Source organism: Lithobates pipiens, unplaced genomic scaffold (genome assembly GCF_037356315.1).
Source record: "Lithobates pipiens isolate NorthernLeopardFrog02 unplaced genomic scaffold, aLitPip1_a1.2 Scaffold_28, whole genome shotgun sequence".
NCBI lineage: Eukaryota > Metazoa > Chordata > Amphibia > Anura > Ranidae > Lithobates > Lithobates pipiens.
In genome coordinates, this window is record NW_027507789.1 from 50,773,918 (window position 1) to 50,796,104 (window position 22,187).

General features: G+C 43.5%; 2 protein-coding genes across 2 annotated transcripts in view; one reads left to right on the forward strand and one right to left on the reverse strand.

Moving 5' to 3' along the window:
- LOC143934791 (uncharacterized) overlaps window positions 1-9,728 on the forward strand; it is a 154,112-nt gene extending 144,384 nt beyond the window's left edge. The window contains 3 exon segments of the mRNA XM_077458417.1: window positions 3,979-4,133; window positions 7,477-7,610; window positions 9,382-9,728. Of these exon segments, the coding sequence (XP_077314543.1) occupies window positions 3,979-4,133; window positions 7,477-7,610; window positions 9,382-9,709 (617 nt within the window). The 3' untranslated portion in view covers window positions 9,710-9,728.
- Window positions 9,729-16,917: 7,189 nt separating this feature from the next.
- The window catches only part of CCNDBP1 (cyclin D1 binding protein 1), a 36,658-nt gene continuing 31,388 nt past the window's right edge, over window positions 16,918-22,187 (reverse strand). Inside the window, exon 11 of the mRNA XM_077459197.1 lies at window positions 16,918-20,506. Coding sequence (XP_077315323.1) covers window positions 20,398-20,506 — 109 coding nt within the window. The 3' untranslated portion in view covers window positions 16,918-20,397. The remainder of the gene's footprint in view (window positions 20,507-22,187) is intronic.

Consider the following 22,187-nt stretch of genomic DNA (forward strand, 5'->3'; position numbering starts at 1 on the left):
TGCTGACCGCTGCCCTATACTGCAGCAGTCCTTCAGCGGTATAGGGACTGACGCACAGTCTGCTAAACACTAATACACAACCTGCTTGGTCCACAAAAGTTCTTATAAGGACTGGTAACTTGGTATAGGGTGCTACGGTACATAGGCCTGAGTGCAGTACAGTCTGCTGTTCTGTAAGGACCGCTATCGGTCCACAATACATAGGGTTGCCGTGCACTACTGCTGACCGCTGCCCTATACTGCAGCAGTCCTTCATTGGTATAGGGACTGACGTACAGTCTGCTAATCACTAACACACAACCTGCTTGGTCCACAAAAGTTCTTATAAGGACTGGTAACTTGGTATAGGGTGCTACGGTACATAGGCCTGAGTGCGTTACAGTCTGCTGTTCTGTAAGGACCGCTATCGGTCCACAATACATAGGGTTGACGTGCACTACTGCTGACCGCTGCCCTATACTGCAGCAGTCCTTCAGCGGTATAGGGACTGACGCACAGTCTGCTAAACACTAACACACAACCTGCTTGGTCCACAAAAGTTCTTATAAGGACTGGTAACTTGGTATAGGGTGCTACGGTACATAGGCCTGAGTGCGTTACAGTCTGCTGTTCTGTAAGGACCGCTATCGGTCCACAATACATAGGGTTGACGTGCACTACTGCTGACCGCTGCCCTATACTGCAGCAGTCCTTCAGCGGTATAGGGACTGACGCACAGTCTGCTAAACACTAACACACAACCTGCTTGGTCCACAAAAGTTCTTATAAGGACTGGTAACTTGGTATAGGGTGCTACGGTACATAGGCCTGAGTGCAGTACAGTCTGCTGTTCTGTAAGGACTGCTATCGGTCCACAATACATAGGGTTGCCGTGCACTACTGCTGACCGCTGCCCTATACTGCAGCAGTCCTTCAGCGGTATAGGGACTGACGCACAGTCTGCTAAACACTAATACACAACCTGCTTGGTCCACAAAAGTTCTTATAAGGACTGGTAACTTGGTATAGGGTGCTACGGTACATAGGCCTGAGTGCAGTACAGTCTGCTGTTCTGTAAGGACCGCTATCGGTCCACAATACATAGGGTTGCCGTGCACTACTGCTGACCGCTGCCCTATACTGCAGCAGTCCTTCATTGGTATAGGGACTGACGTACAGTCTGCTAATCACTAACACACAACCTGCTTGGTCCACAAAAGTTCTTATAAGGACTGGTAACTTGGTATAGGGTGCTACGGTACATAGGCCTGAGTGCGTTACAGTCTGCTGTTCTGTAAGGACCGCTATCGGTCCACAATACATAGGGTTGCCGTGCACTACTGCTGACCGCTGCCCTATACTGCAGCAGTCCTTCAGCGGTATAGGGACTGACGCACAGTCTGCTAAACACTAACACACAACCTGCTTGGTCCACAAAAGTTTTTATAAGGACTGGTAACTTGGTATAGGGTGCTACGGTACATAGGCCTGAGTGCAGTACAGTCTGCTGTTCTGTAAGGACCGCTATCGGTCCACAATACATAGGGTTGACGTGCACTACTGCTGACCGCTGCCCTATACTGCAGCAGTCCTTCAGCGGTATAGGGACTAAGAGTTTTGTCACAGGGTGATTTAAAAAATGACAGGCAGAGGAAGAGGCAGGCCCTTCCGCAGGGGTGGTAGGGGTAGGGCAGGAGCAACAGCCTTGAGCCAAAGTGGGAAGTTGCAGAAGGTGCGTTCAATTACTTTAAAGGACGCACCAGACTTGGTTGAGTGGCTCACTCAGCCTTATTCTTCTGCACCCTCCTCATCCTCTCGATCTGCACCCTCTTCTTCACTCTCTGCTATGTGCACCCCCAAAGACACTACCACCAACAACACCACCACCACCACATACCTTCCGCTTGAGTGCAAATGGGGGCCTTCATGCTCCAGTGTTTTAATAGGGACCCCCGTATAAAAAGCATGAGGGTCAAGGACCAGTACTGGGTGGCAACGTACTTAGATCCCCGGTACAAACACAAAATGGCGGAAATGTTACCGCCGTCGCAGAGGGCTGTCAGAATGCAGCACTTCCAGGCCTTGCTTCGAGAAATGCTGCATTCTGCTTTTGCGTGCGCTGGCAGAGGAGCAATTCCCACTCCCAGAGAAGGATTTGCGGGTACCAATCCAACAGCGCCTGCAAGAAGAGGCCGGTTTGAAGATGTGTTGGTGACTTCGGATATGAGGTCATTCTTTCAGCCGACCCATCGACAGGTGTCATCCGGATCCAGCATCAGGGAACGCCTAGACCGTCAGGTGTCCGACTACATTGGGTTAACGGCCGATGTGGACGCTCTGAGGAGTGATGAACCCCTAGACTACTGGGTGGGCAGGCTTGACCTCTGGCCAGAGCTTGCCCAATTTGCAATCGAACTGTTGGCTTGCCCCTCATCCAGTGTCCTGTCCGAAAGGACGTTCAGCGCAGCAGGGGGGATTGTGACCGATAAGCGTACTCGCCTAGCTCACGACAGTGTTAACTACCTCACATTTCTAAAAATGAATGAGGCATGGATCTCGGAGGAATTCAACACATGTGATCAGTAGACCATGTATATGTCTATAAACAATTTTTGGAATCAAGCACACAGACCTTCTTAATTCATTTGGCTCACTTCCCTGACCCAAAAAAGCACACCGTACTATATGCCCCTACCCTCCTCTTTGAAGAGGTTGAGCGGTGTCATATTTCTACTGGGGCTGCTTATTATGAGGGGTTCCCACCATCCCTGTGCTGTGCTGACTTCCTCCTGGGTGTTCTTATTATGAGGGGCTCCCACCATCCCTGTGCTGTGCTGACTTCCTCCTGGGGGTTCTTATTATGAGGGGATCACACCATCCCTGTGCTGTGCTGACTTCCTCCTGGGGCTGCTTACGGTGCTGCTGTCAGCGCTGTATGTCACGGAGCTGCTGTCAGCGCTGTATGTCACGGAGCTGCTGTCAGCGCTGTATGTCACGGAGCTGCTGTCAGCGCTGTATGTCACGGAGCTGCTGTCAGCGCTGTATGTCACGGTGCTGCTGTCAGCGCTGTATGTCACGGAGCTGCTGTCAGCGCTGTATGTCACGGAGCTGCTGTCAGTGCTGTATGTCACGGAGCTGCTGTCAGCGCTGTATGTCACGGAGCTGCTGTCAGCGCTGTATGTCACGGAGCTGCTGTCAGCGCTGTATGTCACGGTGCTGCTGTCAGCGCTGTATGTCACGGAGCTGCTGTCAGCGCTGTATGTCACGGAGCTGCTGTCAGTGCTGTATGTCACGGAGCTGCTGTCAGCGCTGTATGTCACGGAGCTGCTGTCAGCGCTGTATGTCACGGAGCTGCTGTCAGCGCTGTATGTCACGGTGCTGCTGTCAGCGCTGTATGTCACGGAGCTGCTGTCAGCGCTGTATGTCACGGAGCTGCTGTCAGCGCTGTATGTCACGGAGCTGCTGTCAGCGCTGTATGTCACGGAGCTGCTGTCAGCGCTGTATGTCACGGAGCTGCTGTCAGCGCTGTATGTCACGGTGCTGATGTCAGTGCTCTGTATTACGGTGCTGCTGTCAGTGCTCTGTATCTCCTGCACCCTCTTGTTTGCCTACCCTGGTCCCTGACCTTCCCTCTCCTCCATTGCCTTCATTAGCTCCATAGTCCTGAATTGTCAGAACAATTTCCCAAATAAAAAAAAAATGCTTGTAGTTATCGATCCCAAATTCACCTCATACATGTATTATGCTATTGTCCAGGTGGTGGGACTACGTGCTACCCCCTAATAATTACCCCGTGGCCGCAAATTCGACCTAAAGGTTTGCGAAATTCGCCTCCCATTGAAGTCAATGGAGCCCGCGGCGAACGGTCGTTTTCGCGAACGTTTGTGGCCGTTCGCGTTTCGCGTTCGCGAAACGTCCCGTCGGAAGTTCGTCCATCACTATTAAACAGCAGGTATTTGGATTTGCTGTTCTTTATTAACTAAATTTTTCTGCCATCAGGCCATATATTCAAAACTCAGGTTCCACGGCTGCAGTATGCAGTGTCCCCCGTGGAGAGCAACGTGGTAAGACTCACCGGTCTTGTGAAAGATGTCACTAGCACATACTGCTCAAGCAAGAAGGTGATTTTGCACAAACCCCAGATTGCTATCAAGGTAACCCTAAACAATATACAAGACTATTAAAATTAAAGCCTAATTGAAGTTTCTGTGTAAGTCAGCTAAATACGTACATTCACTGTGCACCAAAACAAATGGTGTGCAAAGTCCTACACTTTTTTTTCTTTAAAAAGCAGCGAAAGTCTGAGTAGAAATTTCCGTCTCCTGCCAGTACACTTGTGGTTCGCGAACGGTACAAACACCACATTTTTATTGCCACCCAACTGCTCCCCCTTAAGCTGCAAAGGCAGCAAGGGGGGTATTCATATGCCACGGTTGCATGCTTTGCATCGTGGCTCAGTAAAAATGACCTCCGCTGTCACATTTAGTGGATAGTACTGCCCGCTGAACATGACCCATTCAAGTGAATGGGGGTGCACGAAACCGCCTGCATTGCACGTGGTTGCAGCTTGCTGGTGCATGGTTTAAGGGGTTAAAACAGGCAGTGAGGAAGGATATAACACCATCTGAAGGAGGAACTGAACTCGCATCACTCTTCAGAGGGCAACACAAGTGTAAATGTAAAGAAAAGTGTAAGACTTTGCACACATTTTGTTTTGATGCTCCTGAAATGTATTCCAAAAGAGATGGGCATTAAGTAGGAAAAAGAAGGAGGAAAAAAAGTAGATGGGCATTAATTAGGGAAACCCAGAACACTATGCATGCATACCTCCCAACTGTCCCTGATTTCGAGCTACTATCCCTGATTTGAAGCAATGTCCCTCTGTCACTCATTCCTCCTCAATTGTCCCTCATTTTGGTCTGATCTATATAGTTGTATATAAAATGCAAGTTTTATCTATCTTAAAGTGTTTCCCAGTGCTAAACCTTTCATCTGATGTTTAAATTGCTGCATTTGTAAATTCCAAAAGCCAATATGAAGGAATAGTAGTGGTAAAAAAAAAAAAAAAAAAGCACATGGGTTTAACCAATCTTGTTTTTTTGTACAATTCTCCTTTAAGGAGGCGTGGCAAGGGGTGTGTCCTATGCCTGCATACTTTTGCTGATAGGTGTCCCTCATTCCCATCTCAAGAACTTTGCAGATTTGCTGCACCAAATGGGAGATGGAGAGAAGGCCCTTAACCACTTCAGCCCTGGAGGATTTTACCCCCTTCCTTACCAGAGCACTTTTTACGATTTGGCACTGCATCGCTTTAACAGGCAATTGCGCGGTCATGCGACGTTGCACCCAAACAAAATTGACGTCCTTTTTTTCCCACAAATAGAGCTTTATTTTGGTGGTATTTGATCACCTCTGAGGTTTTTATTTTTTGCGCTATAAACAAAAAAAAGAGCGACAATTTTGAAAAAAAAAAAAAAACAATATTTTTTACTTTTTGCTATAATAAATATCCAATTTTTTAAAAAGAAACTAATTTTTTTCCTCAGTTTAGGCCGATACGTATTCTTCTACATATTTAAATCGCAATAAGCATATATTGATTGGTTTGTGCAAAAGTTATAGCATCTACAAAATAGGGGATCAATTTTTTTCGTGACTGCGACATTATGCCAGACACATCGGACACTTTTGACACATTTTGGGACCATTCACATTTACACAGGGGTTAATATGTTCCCTATGGGAGTGATTCTAACTGTGTGAGGAGGGGACTCACAAGGGGAGGAGACCGATCGGTCTCCTCTCCACTGACAGGATGTGGATCTGCGTGTTTACATACACAGATCCACAGTCCTGCTGTGTTCCCGGGCAATCCCGGGTGCCCGGTGGACATCGCGGCCCGCCGGGCACGCGCACTGGGTCCCGAGCGATGCCGCGGGTGCGTGCGAGCCCCCTAGACAGCCGGGAATGAGAGGACGTCATATGACGCCCACCCAGGATGGGAGATCCCATCTGAGGGCGTCATATGACTATACGCCGGAGCTGAAGTGGTTAAACACTGGGTGACTCCTGAGTGTCCTGGGAGGGTTGACATGAAAAGTGAGGAAATCTCTCCAATGGGGAAACAGATAGCAATAAAAACAAGTAAAAGTAACAGCTGTGAAGGTTCAAGGCCAGAAAGAGCTGTTAGATGGGTAGGTAGATTTCATGTCAGTTTACTGGGTGAGCATTCTTCTCCACAAGGAGACCTTTCAATGGTTCTCTCCTGTACTCACATAAGTATAAACTCTTTTAGGTAGATGGTGTACTGTTTTTCATTTAGTGGGCTGGTCAACATGAGTCAGGAAAAACGTCAAACACATTTCAGGGAAATGGTGTCCCTTTTATCAGGGCTGCTGGATTTTGTATTAATTTGAGGGCTTCATTTAGACATTGATCTACCTTTGGGTGTTACCAACATTACCTAAAAGTTAAGATACATTCAGCTGGGTGATTTTTCATTTTTTTTTGATTCTGTAACTTTCTTCAAACTCTCAAAATATTCAAATGTAATGTTTTCTTGCAATATGGCATGCTGGGGGTGTCACTGTACACAATGCCTCCAGAAATCGAACCCTCCCTACCCTAGGCAAAAGTAGAAAACGCTTCTTTGGTTGGAGTTGCACCTTTAAACTCAAACACATTTTAGTTTTGAATACAGAAGAAGAATTAAACTATGTTTTGTGATCCCATTGGGGAGACTTTTGCTTTACTTCTTGTTCCTATGACACCTATACAAAATTTGGGGTGCAGTTGTCACCAGGATAGGAAGACATAGACTGCAATAAAAGCACAGAATAGAAGGTCAAACCCTAACTACAGAAAATGCATTTTGTTTTTGTTGGTGTGCCCCTTGGAAAGACATCTGTCCTGACAGGAAGTGAAGGTAAAATCTCCCCCATTGGAATACAGACAGCAATAAAAATCCATAAGAGACTCTGATGCCACCATACACACGGTCGGACATTCCGACCACAAAATCCGTCTGATTTTTGCCTACGGATTTTGACCGAAACTTGTGTTGCATACACACGGTCGCACAAAGTTGTCAGAAAATCCGATCATTCTGAACGAGGTGACGTCAAACACGTACGTTGGGACTATAAATGGGCCAGTAGCCAATAGCTTTCGTCTCTTAGTTTATTCTGAGCATGCATGGCACTTTGTTCGTTGGAATTGTCTACACACGATCGGAATTTATGCAATCAGATTTTGTTGTCAGAAAATTTTAGATCCTGCTCTCAAACTTTGTGCGTCGGATAATCTGACGGAAAAAGTCAGATGGAGCCCACACACGGTCGGATTTTCCGACATGATCCGATCGCACATTTTCCGTCTGAAAATCCGACCGTGTGTATGGGGCATAATTCCCTTCCCAAAATATTTAAAAAAAAGCTTTGACTTAAGTTAGGCTTTAATGTTTGTTGCAAATATACCGTATTTTTATCACTTTTACAGATGCCAGAAGAAGCACCGCTGTACAAGCCTATAACAGCCATAATCACAATCACAAACCCCCTTGAGAAGGAGCTAGAAGACTGCACTGTAACAGTATCTGGAGAAGGCCTTATACACAAAGAGAGATCCTACAAGTGAGTATTTCTGGATGTCAATGAAAACTAAATAGAGACAAAAATCAAAGTTATTTTCACAAAACATACTATGTGAATAAGACAATCTGTCTTATTGTGTAATAATGTGATATTCAGGGGGAGATGTACTAAAACTGGTGCACACAGAATGTGGTGCAGCTGTGCACAGTAACCAATCGGCTTCTTCAAAGTGGGCTGTATAAGGTATTTACTGGCCGAAAAAAAATGTTTTACTATCCAAAGTTAAAACAACAAGGGCAGAAGATTTAATAGGTGGAAAGATGAAAAAATTACTGAAGTCCCGCTTTAAGCTTTGACAATTAAACCTGGAAGCTGATTGGTTACTAAGCACAGCTGCACCAGCCTTAGTAAATACCCCCCTCAATGTCGTAAACGCTGTCAAGATCAGTGGCACAATTATCAACTTGTCCCTGCATGCCAAAGTGCATTATCCTGGGCTCTGAACTCTCATTTTGGCCCCACATCCAATCACTGTCTTAAGCCTGCGGCCTAAACCGCCACAACATAAAAGTACGTCCCTTCCTAACCAATGACACCACGAAGCTCCTAGTCCACTCCCTGGTCATCTTTCACCTCAACTACTGCAACTCCCACCACATTGCCTTACCTCTACACAGGCTATACCCTCGTCCGTCTATCATTAAATGGGTTGTAAACCCTCTTTTTTTATTTTTTTTTAATAAACATATCATACTTACCTCCGCTGAAGTTAGTTTTGCACAGTGTGGTCCCGATCCTCCTCTTCTGGGGTAACCCGACGGAGCTCGTGGCTCCTCCTCGCATCGGTAAACTCCCTAGGAGAAGCGCTCTTCCAGGGGCGCCGTGATACACCGCACAGTCACCTGGGACACGTGACAGGTCCCAGGTGACTGTGCGGCACGAGGGGAAGTGATGTCACCAGCCCGGGCAAGGAAGAAGGCAGACTACGAGGGACCCCCTAGCAACAGGTTTTTTAGAGGTGAGTAAAAAAATTTTTTTTTTTTTTTTTTTTAAGAATTTTTTGCATTTTTTTTATTTTTTGGTGGCAACACCACTTTAAGTAGCTAGGACTGTTGAGCAGGATATCATCAACAGGTGAGTCACTGTGGAGAGATAGGAGCTGGCAATTAGCCGACAGCTGAACTGCCAGCTCAGAGAAGGAAGGGCTGAGCCCAGCCCTGACAATTATTGATATGATTATCCTTGCACTCTTTCTGTAAGCGCATACACCATTTGAACTGAACAGTCCCTGGTTGGTTCACACTGCTCCCTTTTCCAGTATGTTCTGCATGTGATCAATGGGGGACCTCAAGTACCAAGGTTACTTTTTACTTATTTATTACAGGTATTTATATAGTGCTGACTACTTATGCAGTTCTTTACATGAATTGTATGTTCACATCAGTCCCTGACCTCAAGGAGCTTACAATTTAAGGTACTACCTCACATGCATACACATACTAGAGCCAATTTAAACAGGAGCCAATTAACCTACCACAATGTCTTTGGAGTCTGGGAAGAAACCCACACAAGTGAGAATATAAAATCTCCTAGCAGGTAGAGTTGTGGCTGGGACGCAAACCGATGACCCTAGTGCTACAAGGCAAAAGTGCAAACCACTAAGCCACTGCGCTGCCACAGTTACAGTACATATAATAAATGCATCATTTTTAATCACTAATACTGTATTAGTGTTTTCTTCATATATGACTGGAATTCAGATTAAACACAGCAAGCATTGAGCTAAATTTACCTTTAATCTTCATTACAGATGTGATAACATTGACCCAGGAAGTGAAAGAGATTGCCGCATCAGCTTTTCTCCAACCCAAACGGGCCTGTTGAAATTTTGCATGAAATTCAACTGCAGGCAGTTCAGAGATGTGACACGGTGCCACTGTGTTGAGGTCCAACCCTTTCGATTATTCTTCACCAAGTGAAAAGTGATTTATTTTAAATAAAACACAAGCAAGCAAGCCCCAAAAGAAAATATTGTACAAACATTCAGGACTAGGCTACACGCCAGAAACAAAGACATCCATTTGGCCAACAATGTGATTCATAACAACCTGCTGGATTATACCGCCATATGGAAATAAAGTGGATATCAAGCCAAAACTTCTCGAGGGAAGGGAGGGTGGGGGGTGGTGGTTGAACCTCTTAAGTCTTTGCCACGACCATGTTTTTTTTTTTTTAGGCAAATGTTCCCTCAAAACTTGAGGGAAGGGAGGGTGGGGGGTGGTGGTTGAACCTCTTAAGTCTTTGCCACGACCATGTTTTTTTTTTTTAGGGAAATGTTCCCTCACTTCCTGCCCTAGTGGGACCAGTCTTTAAGACAGGAAGTAAGGGAAATTTATCAAAACGTGACAACGCAACAAAAGTCTGAAACATTCTGAACCTTGTTATTATTGTGGGTTTACTGTTGTATACAACCCTGCTGGAGATATGTCCCTTCAATTCCTGTCTATTGTGGCACTAGTCACCACAGGATGTGAAGGTAACAGAAATTGCCCCAGTGGGGACAGCAATAAAGGAGAACCTGCAGTATGCTAGTCTTTTAATATTCACAAATCTCCCAGACAGTCTCTGGAATGGAATAAATAGTAGCCGTCATGGGAGCTGGTTTGTTGTGGCTACATAATATGTTGAATGTTGGAGGATTCTTGCTAAATTGGTTGAAATCTAAGCTATACATTGCCCTTTGGCACCACTAGGCTCAGCACAAAACTGTCCGCTAGGGCAGCGTTTCTCAACTTACGTCCTCAAGGCTACACAACAGGTCATGTTTTCAGGATTTCCCTTAGATGAAACGGCTGTGGTAATTACTAAGGCAGTGAAACTGATCAAATCACCTGTGCAAAATAACATATGGCCTGAAAACATGAACTGTTGGAGCACCTTGAAGATGGGTGTTGAGAAACACTAAGCTAGACAGTGACTACATCCTATTAGAAATGTCTAGGAAGAACAAGGGGCAAAGTAAACAGACATGCACAACGTTCAGTGAGAGCGGACAGTGACATTAATCACCAGACTTGGACTCTCCTAGAGAAATGCAAGTTGTCGATGCACTAAAAGCCCAATGGAAAATCCAATGCAGAAGTGAGGAAAAAAAAAAAAAAAGGTAAAGATATTTGTGACCAGTCATTAGCACTGGGGCAGGGATTGATATCTCCATGATTTAAGCTCATGTTTGCTTTATAGTGCACCTTTTCTCAGAGTATGGACACGTTCCTGCCCCCTCCCAGCAGCACTTTAACTGGGTCTTAAGGCCAGGAGGTGGGGGGCACATTCTGATCACGTGAACACTGACCGTCTGTCACAGTGGTCACATGATTGGGAGCTTGCGGGGTGGCTGTAGGAGCTGTCTCTAATGGCTCCTTTATCCACTCTGGCACCTTTGGACAGCAGCATTGTTAACCACTTACCCACTGGGCACTTAAACCCTCTTCCTAATCAGACCAATTTTCAGCTCTCGGTGCTCTCACATTTTGAATAACAACTACTCAGCCACGCAACACTGTACCCATATGAAATTTATGTCCTTTCTTTCACACAAACAGAGCTTTCTTTTTTGGCGGTATTTGATCACCTCTGAGTTTTTTTATGTTTTTGTATAAATGAAAAAAGACCAAAAATTTTGTAAAAAAAAAAAAAAAAAATGCATTTTGTTTCCATTATAAAATTTTGCTAATTAGTAATTTTTCTTCATAAATTTTGGCCACAATTTATACTGCTACATAGCTTTGGTAAAAAAATAACTCAAATTAGTGTATATTATTTGGTCTTTATGAAAGTTATAGAGTCTACAATCTATGGTGCCAATCATTGAACATTGATCCCACCTGATGTACCGACGGCCTATTTCATTTCTTGAGACGCTAATAAGCCAGGAAAGTACAAATATCCCCCAAATGAATTGCCCATTTATAAATTTCTAATACATAGCATGTACATAGCCAAAATTACACCCCAAAATATATTCTGCTGCTCCTCCCAAGTATAACAATACCACGTGTGAGACTTACACAGCCTGGCCACATACAGAGGCCCAACATGCGAGGAGTACCATCAGATGTTCTAGGGGCATAAATTGAAAATCTAATTTGACTACCGATTACACTTTTGTGAGGCACTGTAGTGGCATGGATGTGGCACAGATGAGAACTGGATGGATGAGCTGTGGATGGCTGAGCCATGAATGCGGATGGATCATTTGACAGAGCGAACACGTGGTAAAGGCCCGCTGCCATCGGTTGGTCGCGGGTATTCCTGGGGGCACGATTCTGGGAGGACGTTAAAGTACACCCTCCCAGAGTTATTTGACCGCCCAGCAGCCGTTTTTCGGCTATGGGCGGTTAGCAAGTGGTTAATGTGGGTGAAGGGAAGTGTTAGATGCACTAGCAGGCTGAACTCCAGCTAACACTTTATAAGCAGATATAGCAGTGTTCTTTTTTTTCTTTTGGGCTAAAGATTTTAAGTTAATAAATAAAAGCTGGATCATTATAAGCACCCGTCAGTAGTTAATTGTTTGTCTCAACCCTGTAACTGCTACAACTGAAGAACAGCTTGTTCTGTTCATTAAAAACAGACTTGGAACCAAAAAAAACAAAAAACAAATGCAGCCTTCACATCTAAGAATTGGTAAGCTGCAGTATATTTGCGTTTGGGTTTATTACTGCTTTAACTTGTGCTTGGAGGACGTGTGTGTGTGTGTGTGTGTGTGTGTGTGTGTGTGTGTGTGTGTGTGTGTGTGTGTGTTTTAAGCCTGGTAAACACCACTAGGTTAACCTGCAGGGTTGAAAGAAGAAGAAAAAAAAAAACTGACAGCTCCGGTTGAAGCCGCAGTACTAACTATCCGAAGTTAGTACAGAAGACTCCCCCGCCGTGCTATTGTGCTCCGACAGTGGGACAGCTCCCAGTTAGCACATTTCGGTCAGCACTCTGAGCCATTAGCTTAGAGCGCCGATTGGGAGCCAGCCGGCTGCTGGTCTTCCATCATGCTTGTCCGACAGAAGTTGGCCAAACGGCTGGCTTCTGTTGGACCGGCTGCCGTATACATAGACCGAATGTTGGATGGTTTTTATTGAACCGGCCGATGTCCCCCAACATTCTGCCCATGTGCATGGGGTTTAAGGATGTGTACAGGATCCCCTGCGGGAATTAAGCTGTTTTTCCTTCTGGTGATATTCCTTCTTTTAACAAGTACAAATAAGCATTACGTTTATGATGTGGTATTTTAATAAACAAACAGTCTTTGGCGCTAAATTGAGTTTTACTTGGCTTCTCTTTATTTATTTTGTTGCTGGATTTCTTCCATTCAGCGAGGCCTGGTAGGAGTGATGCAAATTAGTTTACTTTGAGACACTCTCAAACAACTATGAGCATATGACTATATAAAAGTTAATTTTATTCATGATCCATTTTGCACACTGAGGATGTTACCCATTGTACCAAACACCATTTTTCTTTTAAGTGAACCGGTATTTTACCCATACTGGGTACAGTAGGTTTGCTTTAGAGGAGGTACTGCAGCACTTATTTGCCTTTCTTACACTCCCTCACCACCCTGATAAACTGCCTGAAAGTTCTGTATACGTTTTTACTTTTTTGAATCAAGCTAATTTCAGGATGACTGGAATGCCATGCGTTTTTTCCCTATACCTAAAACACTGGTTGAGAAGTAGCTAGATGGCTGGTAATCAGCCCTTTGAAACATTTGAAGCTAAAAGTTCTCCAAACAGCAGGAATCATATGGCTTATTACCGACATTATGTAGAAAGCCTTCACTTGTGTACCAACCTGATCCTGGGCTAACTTTGTTCCTGGAGGCTTCACTTCTCTGCCTTGGGTAATATTGTACATGCTAATCACCAATTTTGTTGCAGGTAACCGACGCCCCGTTAACTGCACAAATACAGGCGCTAACACCAAATTTTGTGCTTGTTTTCTGGGGGCTGTGGAATTCTTTAGTATACTTCTAGTTAGCAGCTGTTTTAAAAGGGATTTAAACTTTAAACCCACACAAATGTCATAAAAAAAATCTATAAAATGAATCAATGCATCAAATGATAGACCAATCCACCAATAGGGAAACAGTGCGTAATACTGCGTTTACAATAGGTAATAATTAAGTGCAATCATCTGTTCCAAATAAAACAATTATATATAATAATCATGTATGAGTCATTAGTGTGCATTCAGTTCATAAAAACAGCACACATATATCAAACTTGTGGTTCAACTCAAATGTTCAATGATTCTCCCTTAATGGTCAATCCAATCAGGAAAAAAAAAAAATCTGCCACAGTTCTTTAGGTATATGGTATATGTTGCCCCTCTGCCAGAAATCCACCTCCACACGTACACTGACATACACACAAACCCCGCCAGAGGATATGTGAAAGTGAAAAGATCCTCCTTTGGTATTACTCTTACCAGACTCAGCTGGTTTCACAAGCCTTATAGATCACTCTTGCTGGCTCCTAATACAGGGTTCCATCCACGTCATAGGTACCAGGTGTTCAAAATCTCAGAGAAGGGTAATTATAAAAAACACACATAGTGTAATTCCGTCACACACCAACAGTTTTATTTAATAAAAAAATCCCAAAAATATTGCACTCACAAACATAAAATCTTTAAAAGCATTGGTTCACTCTAAATGCACAGCTTGTTGAATCAACCAGGATCAGAGAGAGTCCTACCGCCCACAGCTATGAGTTGTTACACGCTAATAGCTCACGGTTTGGCTGTCCGTCTTTCTTCTCTCCTGTCAGTCCTGCTATGCTCGTATCGTATGGTTCCAGCCTGACGCGTTTCGTCGTATTGACATCATCTGAGGGTGGAGTCATACGATCCCATCACCTTTTTATATATACCTAGGGCCAATGTTATAAACCCTTCATAGACTTCTGTCAATTATTCTCTGCACCTCGCTACTCCATATTCAGCTCTCTCACTAACTACCAAACACAGGACATCACAAACTTCACTTAAAATATCCAATCCTCGTTTATATCAATTGTATCAATTAATCCCGATCCTATGTCCTCACTCACCAGTGCGGGAGTACCGGATCGCACAATCGGAAATATACCGTTCATGCTGCCGGTTATATGTGATTAGAGTGTGTCATGCAAAAGGGGTTCTACATAAAAAGGTATTCTCCTCAAAAAAATATATATACAATATCTCTACATAGGAACATATTCACCTCAATCAAATCTCAATAGGGAAGGCAGCCTGAAACATGATTATGTTCTGCTTATCATCCAGCTTAACGCTAGGCACAAGATTACAACTATTTGGTGACAATCAAATCCAACCATGCTCAGTAAATGGTTCATTCATCTTTCCCTATCAACGGAGAGATCCACCTAGCTTACACAAAATCCCCTCCGCTGGATGATAAGCGGAACATAATCATGTTTCAGGCTGCCTTCCCTATTGAGATTTGATTGAGGTGAATATGTTCCTATGTAGAGATTTTACATATATTTTTTTGAGGAGAATACCTTTTTATGTAGAACCCCTTTTGCATGACACACTCTAATCACATATAACCGGCAGCATGAACGGTATATTTCCGATTGTGCGATCCGGTACTCCCGCACTGGTGAGTGAGGACATAGGATCGGGATTAATTGATACAATTGATATAAACGAGGATTGGATATTTTAAGTGAAGTTTGTGATGTCCTGTGTTTGGTAGTTAGTGAGAGAGCTGAATATGGAGTAGCGAGATGCAGAGAATAATTAATGACAGAAGTCTATGAAGGGTTAATAACATTGACCCTAGATATATATAAAAAGGTGATGGGATCGTATGACTCCACCCTCAGATGATGTCAATACGATGAAATGCATCAGGCTGGAACCATACGATACGAGCATAGCAGGACTGACAGGAGAGAAGAAAGACGGACAGCCAAACCGTGAGCTATTAGCGTGTAACAACTCATAGCTGTGGGCGGTAGGACTCTCTCTGATCCTGGTTGATTCAACAAGTTGTGCATTTAGAGTGAACCAATGCTTTTAAAGATTTTATGTTTGTGAGTGCAATATTTTGGGGATTTTTTTATTAAATAAAACTGTTGGTGTGTGACGGAATTACACTATGTGTGTTTTTTATAATTACCCTTCTCTGAGATTTTGAACACCTGGTACCTATGACGTGGATGGAACCCTGTATTAGGAGCCAGCAAGAGTGATCTATAAGGCTTGTGAAACCAGCTGAGTCTGGTAAGAGTAATACCAAAGGGGGATCTTTTCACTTTCATATATCCTCTGGCGGGGTTTGTGTGTATGTCAGTGTACGTGTGGAGGTGGATTTCTGGCAGAGGGGCAACATATACCATATACCTAAAGAACTGTGGCAGATTTTTTTTCCCGATTGGATTGACCATTAAGGGAGAATCATTGAACATTTGAGTTGAACCACAAGTTTGATATATGTGCCGTTTTTATGAACTGAATGCATACTAATGACTCATACATGATTATTATATATAATTGTTTTATTTGGAACAGATGATTGCACTTAATTATTACCTATTGTAAACGCAGTATTGCGTACTGTTTCCCTATTGGTGGATTGGTCTATAATTTGATGCATTGATTCATTTTATAGATTTTTTATGATATTGTACATGCACTATCCCAATATCCAGTAATAGGGAAGGTATTAGGGTGCCGTGATTGCATACTGGATGGGCAAGGCTTTCTGTAGCTGGAGAACCCTAGTGACCCAACCGGAAGGATTTTAGGTCCATAGTGGTAACAGAATGTACATGGCAGTTCTTGTTCTTTGGACTAGTCTAGTACACTATTTGTCAACCCTTTGTCAGTCAAGTCACCCCATTCTAACATAATAATGAAACTAAGTTTTACATATTGCAGCAGTATCCACACATGTAGGACCCCCAACATTAGAGGCAATTTATTCTTCCAAAGCAAATACTGCTTAGCATACCATTCCTGACTAGCACTCCAATGTTTATCTCCCTTACCCAGCTAATAGACCCCCAAGTACTGATGGAGGGGCGGGGGGAAACAAGGATGTTGCGCAGGCACCCGACATACTACTTATCAACTGATGAGGTCATTGGTTGTTAGGAGGCTGGCAGTGGGAAGGTTGGAATGGTGCACCATGAAAACCGATGGCTTTGTGGAACTAAAAGGCAGGGCAATTTTTAAGTATTTTGCTAAGGCACCATGTTTGAAAAGGCTGGTCTAGTAGAACTCTAGAGTTTTCTGAAAAAAATAAATAGCAGTGGTGGGATCAAATGTTAAAATAAGTCAGAAGTTTAAAAAATAAATATTTTTATTTAATATTACATAAACCAACATTAGCTGCATAGATACATTACAAGCCAAATGCACTTCTAAACATATTTGTTGTCCAGTATGGATGCCATGTATCCCAGCACTTCTGCCTAATGAAAACTGCAGTTTAATCAAGAACTCAACACATACAGTTGTAGGTTGTGGCCATCATTCAAAAAAAAATTAAAGTGGTTGTAAACCTCAGACATGAAATACGAACAAAACATATCCCTGTATAGCAGTGATGGCGAACCTTGGCAACCCAGATGTTTTGGAACTACATTTCCCATGATGCTCATGCACACTTCATTGTAGTTGAGCATCGTGGGAAATGAAGTTCCAAAACATCTGGGGTGCCAAGGTTCACCATCAATGCTCTATAGTGTGTACTTATCTCAATTAAGAGCACTACGTGTCACCTTTGTCTGATGCATCATTCCTCTGCTATCAGCGCGAGTCACTTCTGACAAGTTTTCCTGACACCAAGAAAAAAAAAAGTGACAGGGGAGGGACCTCTAGAAGATTGACAGCCTCAGCTCTGTTCCTGTGTGGAGGGGGGGAGGTGTCCCTTGCCTCCAATCAACTCTCCTCACTGAGCTTTGCAGAGTGCAATTCCAGCTCTCCGCCCTCTGAACTCTCAGACAACCTTTATAATTCTGCACTTTGAGCAGCTGTTGAGAAGATGTAACATAAACAGGTACAACTTATGTAGGAGGATTTGTTTCATTTCTGTGTATCACCTGGGGCCTGTCCTTTCACAGGGTATATGTAAGGGTTTGCAATCACTTTAACAATGAAGTAATGCATACAAAAATCTGTACTGATACAAATAGGAAGTCATTGCTTTCTTATACTAGTTTCTTGAAAGTCAAGCCATCCACTGTCTTCAATGCTTTCAGAGTCAATGACCTGAAACAATCATGCAGTCTATCTACACCCAATCAAAATCTCATATAAGCTTTAACATGGTAATGTCATTTCAAGAGTTGTTTTCTATTCTATTAAATGTGTAGCTTGTATTAAACTAATACCTGCCGATACTTCCATGAAGGTCCTTGCTCAGGCACCAGTTTGAAAGTGACAGGTGTCTCCTAGTTTTGCCTATGAAGAAGCTAGTCCACAGCAATTGTGTGCAGCCAACGTTGTAGCGAATTAATGTAGAAAGGAGATGGCAGGACACTGGAGAAGGACTGAGATGCCAAAAAGACAAACTGTATGTTAACCACTTGCTGACCAGCCACCGCAGTTGTACTGTGGCAGAATGGCACAGGTGGGCGAAACAACGTTATTTAACATCGCTTCGCCCTGTGGTCACTAGGGACATGTCCCCCTGCTTGCTCACAGAGCCGATGCGAGTGCCCGGTGGTCGGGACCCCCGCGATCGCTCGGGGCACACTGAGAACCAGGATCTGTGTGTGTAAACACAGTTTCCGGTTCTCTGAGGGGAGAAGTGACAGATCGTCTGTTCATACAGAGTATGAATAGAGATGTCATCTCCCCTACACAGTTCCCTCCCCACTGCAGTTAGAACACACACACTAGGGAACATAATTAACCCCCCTCCCTGCCAGTGACAATTTTACAGCGATTTTTTTTTTTTAACAAAAATATGTAGAAGAAGAATACATATCAGCCTAAACTTTTTTTAGGGGATATTTATTATAGCAAAAAGTAAATATTGCGTTTTTTTTTTTTTGTTTATAGCGCAAAAAATAAAAATCACAAAAAGGTGATCAAATACCACCAAAAGAAAGCTCTATTTGTGTGTGTGTGTGTGGGGGGGGGGGGGGGGGGGGCTCAATTTTGTTTGGGTGCAACATAGCACCACCGCACAATTGTCAGTTACAGCGATGCAGTGCCAAAACGTAAAAATCTTCCCAGGGCTGAAGAGGTTAATGAAAAATAAATTATTGCTAAAGCAGTATGTATGGATCATAAACAAACTGCCTCCCAGTTAAGGTTTACATCTACTTTGCATATTTGTTACAGGTCAGTGACTCACTAAGCACTGAAGCCAAAGATAACCAGAAAGGCAGCATTTTCACCAGGAAGCCAATAATGGCGGCCTCCCCATTTCTCATTTCCGCTTTTAAATACATTTCAAGCAGATATGCTTGCAGTTATCTGCAAGGTCCATCTGCATAAAATAAATAAGGTGGAGTAAAGCACTTTGAGCCAATCACGGTTACAACTTTTTGCATCAGACAGTGCTGCCAATCTATCATGCTTTGAAGGGAAAGATATTAAACAATTTACAGGAGGAGTAGAGAGCAGAAGGAGTTCCTTAAACAGCCCATTGAGGCAGCAGGTGACAGGGGAAGCTGCAGATATACAACACACTGTGGTGTCACCCTCCTGCACATGCAGAGTGAGTGAGCCAAAAGATTAACCGAACAGAACCACATATGCTGGCAGGTAAAGGAGTTTCCATACATGAATTTCAGCTATGTACTTAGCAGTATAGCTCTGCTTTAGACGGTCTGATTTGCTGAATTTATCTGCTGACACCTGATGATTAGAAGCTCCAGTTCTTGGGATGGCTGGGTGTCATCTCTGAGACGGTCAGCAATGCAAGCAGCATAGTGCCCCAATAAATCTGGTGAACAGCACTTCAATTTTTATTTAAGCCATGAAGCCCAGTTAAGGTTTATATTTTATTGTATAGATGTGTAGAAAAACAGTGTTCTACATATCATACTATTTTTGATCCAGTTCAGCTCCAGTGGCAGTACAAAGTTTTTTGCCCAAACAGCATGCTGCAGAGAGGACCACTAAGCTCTGTGTGATGGCAGCAGTTTCTCTGCAGCGGTGCTTGGGCTTTCCTGCTTGCAGAGTTATTGGTCTGACTCAGTGAGGGGCATGGTACTCGGTAGCAGAGAGACCATTCGTGATTTTCAGAGCTCCGTATTCCTCTCTGAAGTATGCTGCTTAAGCCAAGAACTTTGTGCTGCCAAAGAAGCTCAGCTAGACAAAAAATAAAAATAAGGCATGTGCAAAAAAATTTCTGCACTAAAACTTCAGTTAACTAATTTCTGTTAAGCACTATATTTGATAGATAGATAGGATTGATAGATAGTTGATCCATGTAAAACTGCTGAATCACTTCTGCCCCTGTGTTCCAAGTACCAACTAAGCAAAGAAAAAAATCCAACAAGGAAAGCGTCTGTCTAAATCACAACAGCAAGCTTAAAGAGGAGGAAATCAGGTGCAAAGATTACACCTTCACTTAAGCAAAATATTCATTTTGGGCGGACAAAGACCTTCCAAGGAAAAACACGCTTGCTATGAATGCTGGATACAAGTCTAGAATAGAAGAATCCTTTATGTCCTGGGAAGGAGTTATGAAAATGTCTCATCCTTACATATGAAGCCCACTTCACTCAGAAGCTTCAAATGGGACGTGCTGAAGCCGCACCTCCCAGTTGTGTAATCCATGGATTAGGAGTATGGAGTTCTTTAATCAAAGAGCACCCTGGGTTAAGGTTTTAACTTTGTTCATGTTATGATCAATGGCATTGTTGAGAAACTGCACCCAACTGGTTTCACTGTCAGGACATACATGGCTTGACCTATAAACAAACAGACATAAGGCACAATAACAAATTTATTTTTGGGATTTAAAACAAGTTAGCTTTACTTTTTAGAAAACAAGATATTCTAAACAAAAAAAACACACACACACAACATAGATTTGTTTTTTGCCCCTGAGCAACTTCCAATCCCAAATTCCTCCCACAGTCATACAATCAAACAGAGATTACAGGGACAATATTTTTTGGGATCCTGGGCAAAAATGAAAGCAACCACTGGGAAAACATACAGACTCTTATAGGGGTTGATTTACTAAAAAGTGGAGAGTGAAAAATCTGGTATAGCTGTGCATGGTAGCCAATCAGCTTCTAATGTCAACTTGTTCAATTAAGCAGCTTACTATGGGGGCACTCGAGTCAAGTCACAGCTCCCTGTGTCCATTTAAACACGGAGCCATGGCCAACCCCATCCCCTCTCTTTCCTGATTGGCTAACTGACTTTGATTGGATGGCAGAGACAAACGTGGACATTGCTGGACAGAAAGCTTCTGACTTTACAACCCCTTTAAGCTTAAAAAAAAAAAAAAAGAGCCGATTGGTTTCTTTGCAAAGCTGCCCCCGATTTTGCACTCTCCAGTTGTTTGGGGGAGGAGAGGGGGAGCGGGTACCCGATTCTGATAGGTACCCGCTCCCACTTCTGATTACCTAAGGTGATAGAGGCAGAAGTTCTCCTGCACCCCCCCCCCCCCTCCCCTCCCTTCTGTAGTCTTGACACATGACAGGTCCCAGAAGATTTTGGGACCAGTCACAGAGCACAGCGCCACTTGAACCCACAAGCTCTCACAGCCAGGTGCCCATAGTAAAGATCCTGGTGCCGCTGAGGGAGGGGACAGGGGGAAAACGACTGGGGTGAGTACACTGCTGGATTGTGGGACAGACGAGTGGCTGTTTATTAAAAGTCAGCAACAGCAGTTTTTGATCACCTCCTTGCATCCAGACTGTGACTGAATAATACATAAGTAGCATCAGACTAATGAAGTCATCTTGTGTTCTCTCTTTTTGTTTTCATTTACTTTATCAGCATGTGTGCTTGCAGCAGACCTGAACTGGCACAAAGTACTAACCCATCCAATGAATGAATGAATGAATGAAATACTTATATAGCGCACAATGCGAACTGAATCGCCTCTAGGCGCTGTGGCGAGCTTTGATCATCTGCTAAAAGAGGAAGGTCTTGAGTTTTTTCCTAAAAGCCAGGTGATTTTCTTCCAGGCGGATGTTGATTGGTTTGCCACACAGGATTACAAGAGGCTGATATCAAGACAAATGTAGCCTCTTGCAATCCTCTGTGTGTAGTTGCATATGAAAATAAAACATATGTAACAATTGTTCAAATAATACATAACTGCATAATACAAATAATACATAACTGCAGTAAGTGGTGTGTTGCAGATGTGTCTAGAGCTCAGCTATATGTCATTTAGGGCCCAATAACATGTCAGTCCATTGTGGTGCATTTTACTTATGCATTCTATGTTGAACATTAACATGTGTTCAGTTAAATGAACAGCCAACACACTACAACGGACTGAAAAATCGCACAAGAGCATTTTGGGGAACACAACACACTCGATATTTGAGGGGTTGGGGCTTTTATCTTGATAAGTACAAATGTGAGTAATCTATGGATTTCTGCACAGCTAAAAGGGACTGGACAATC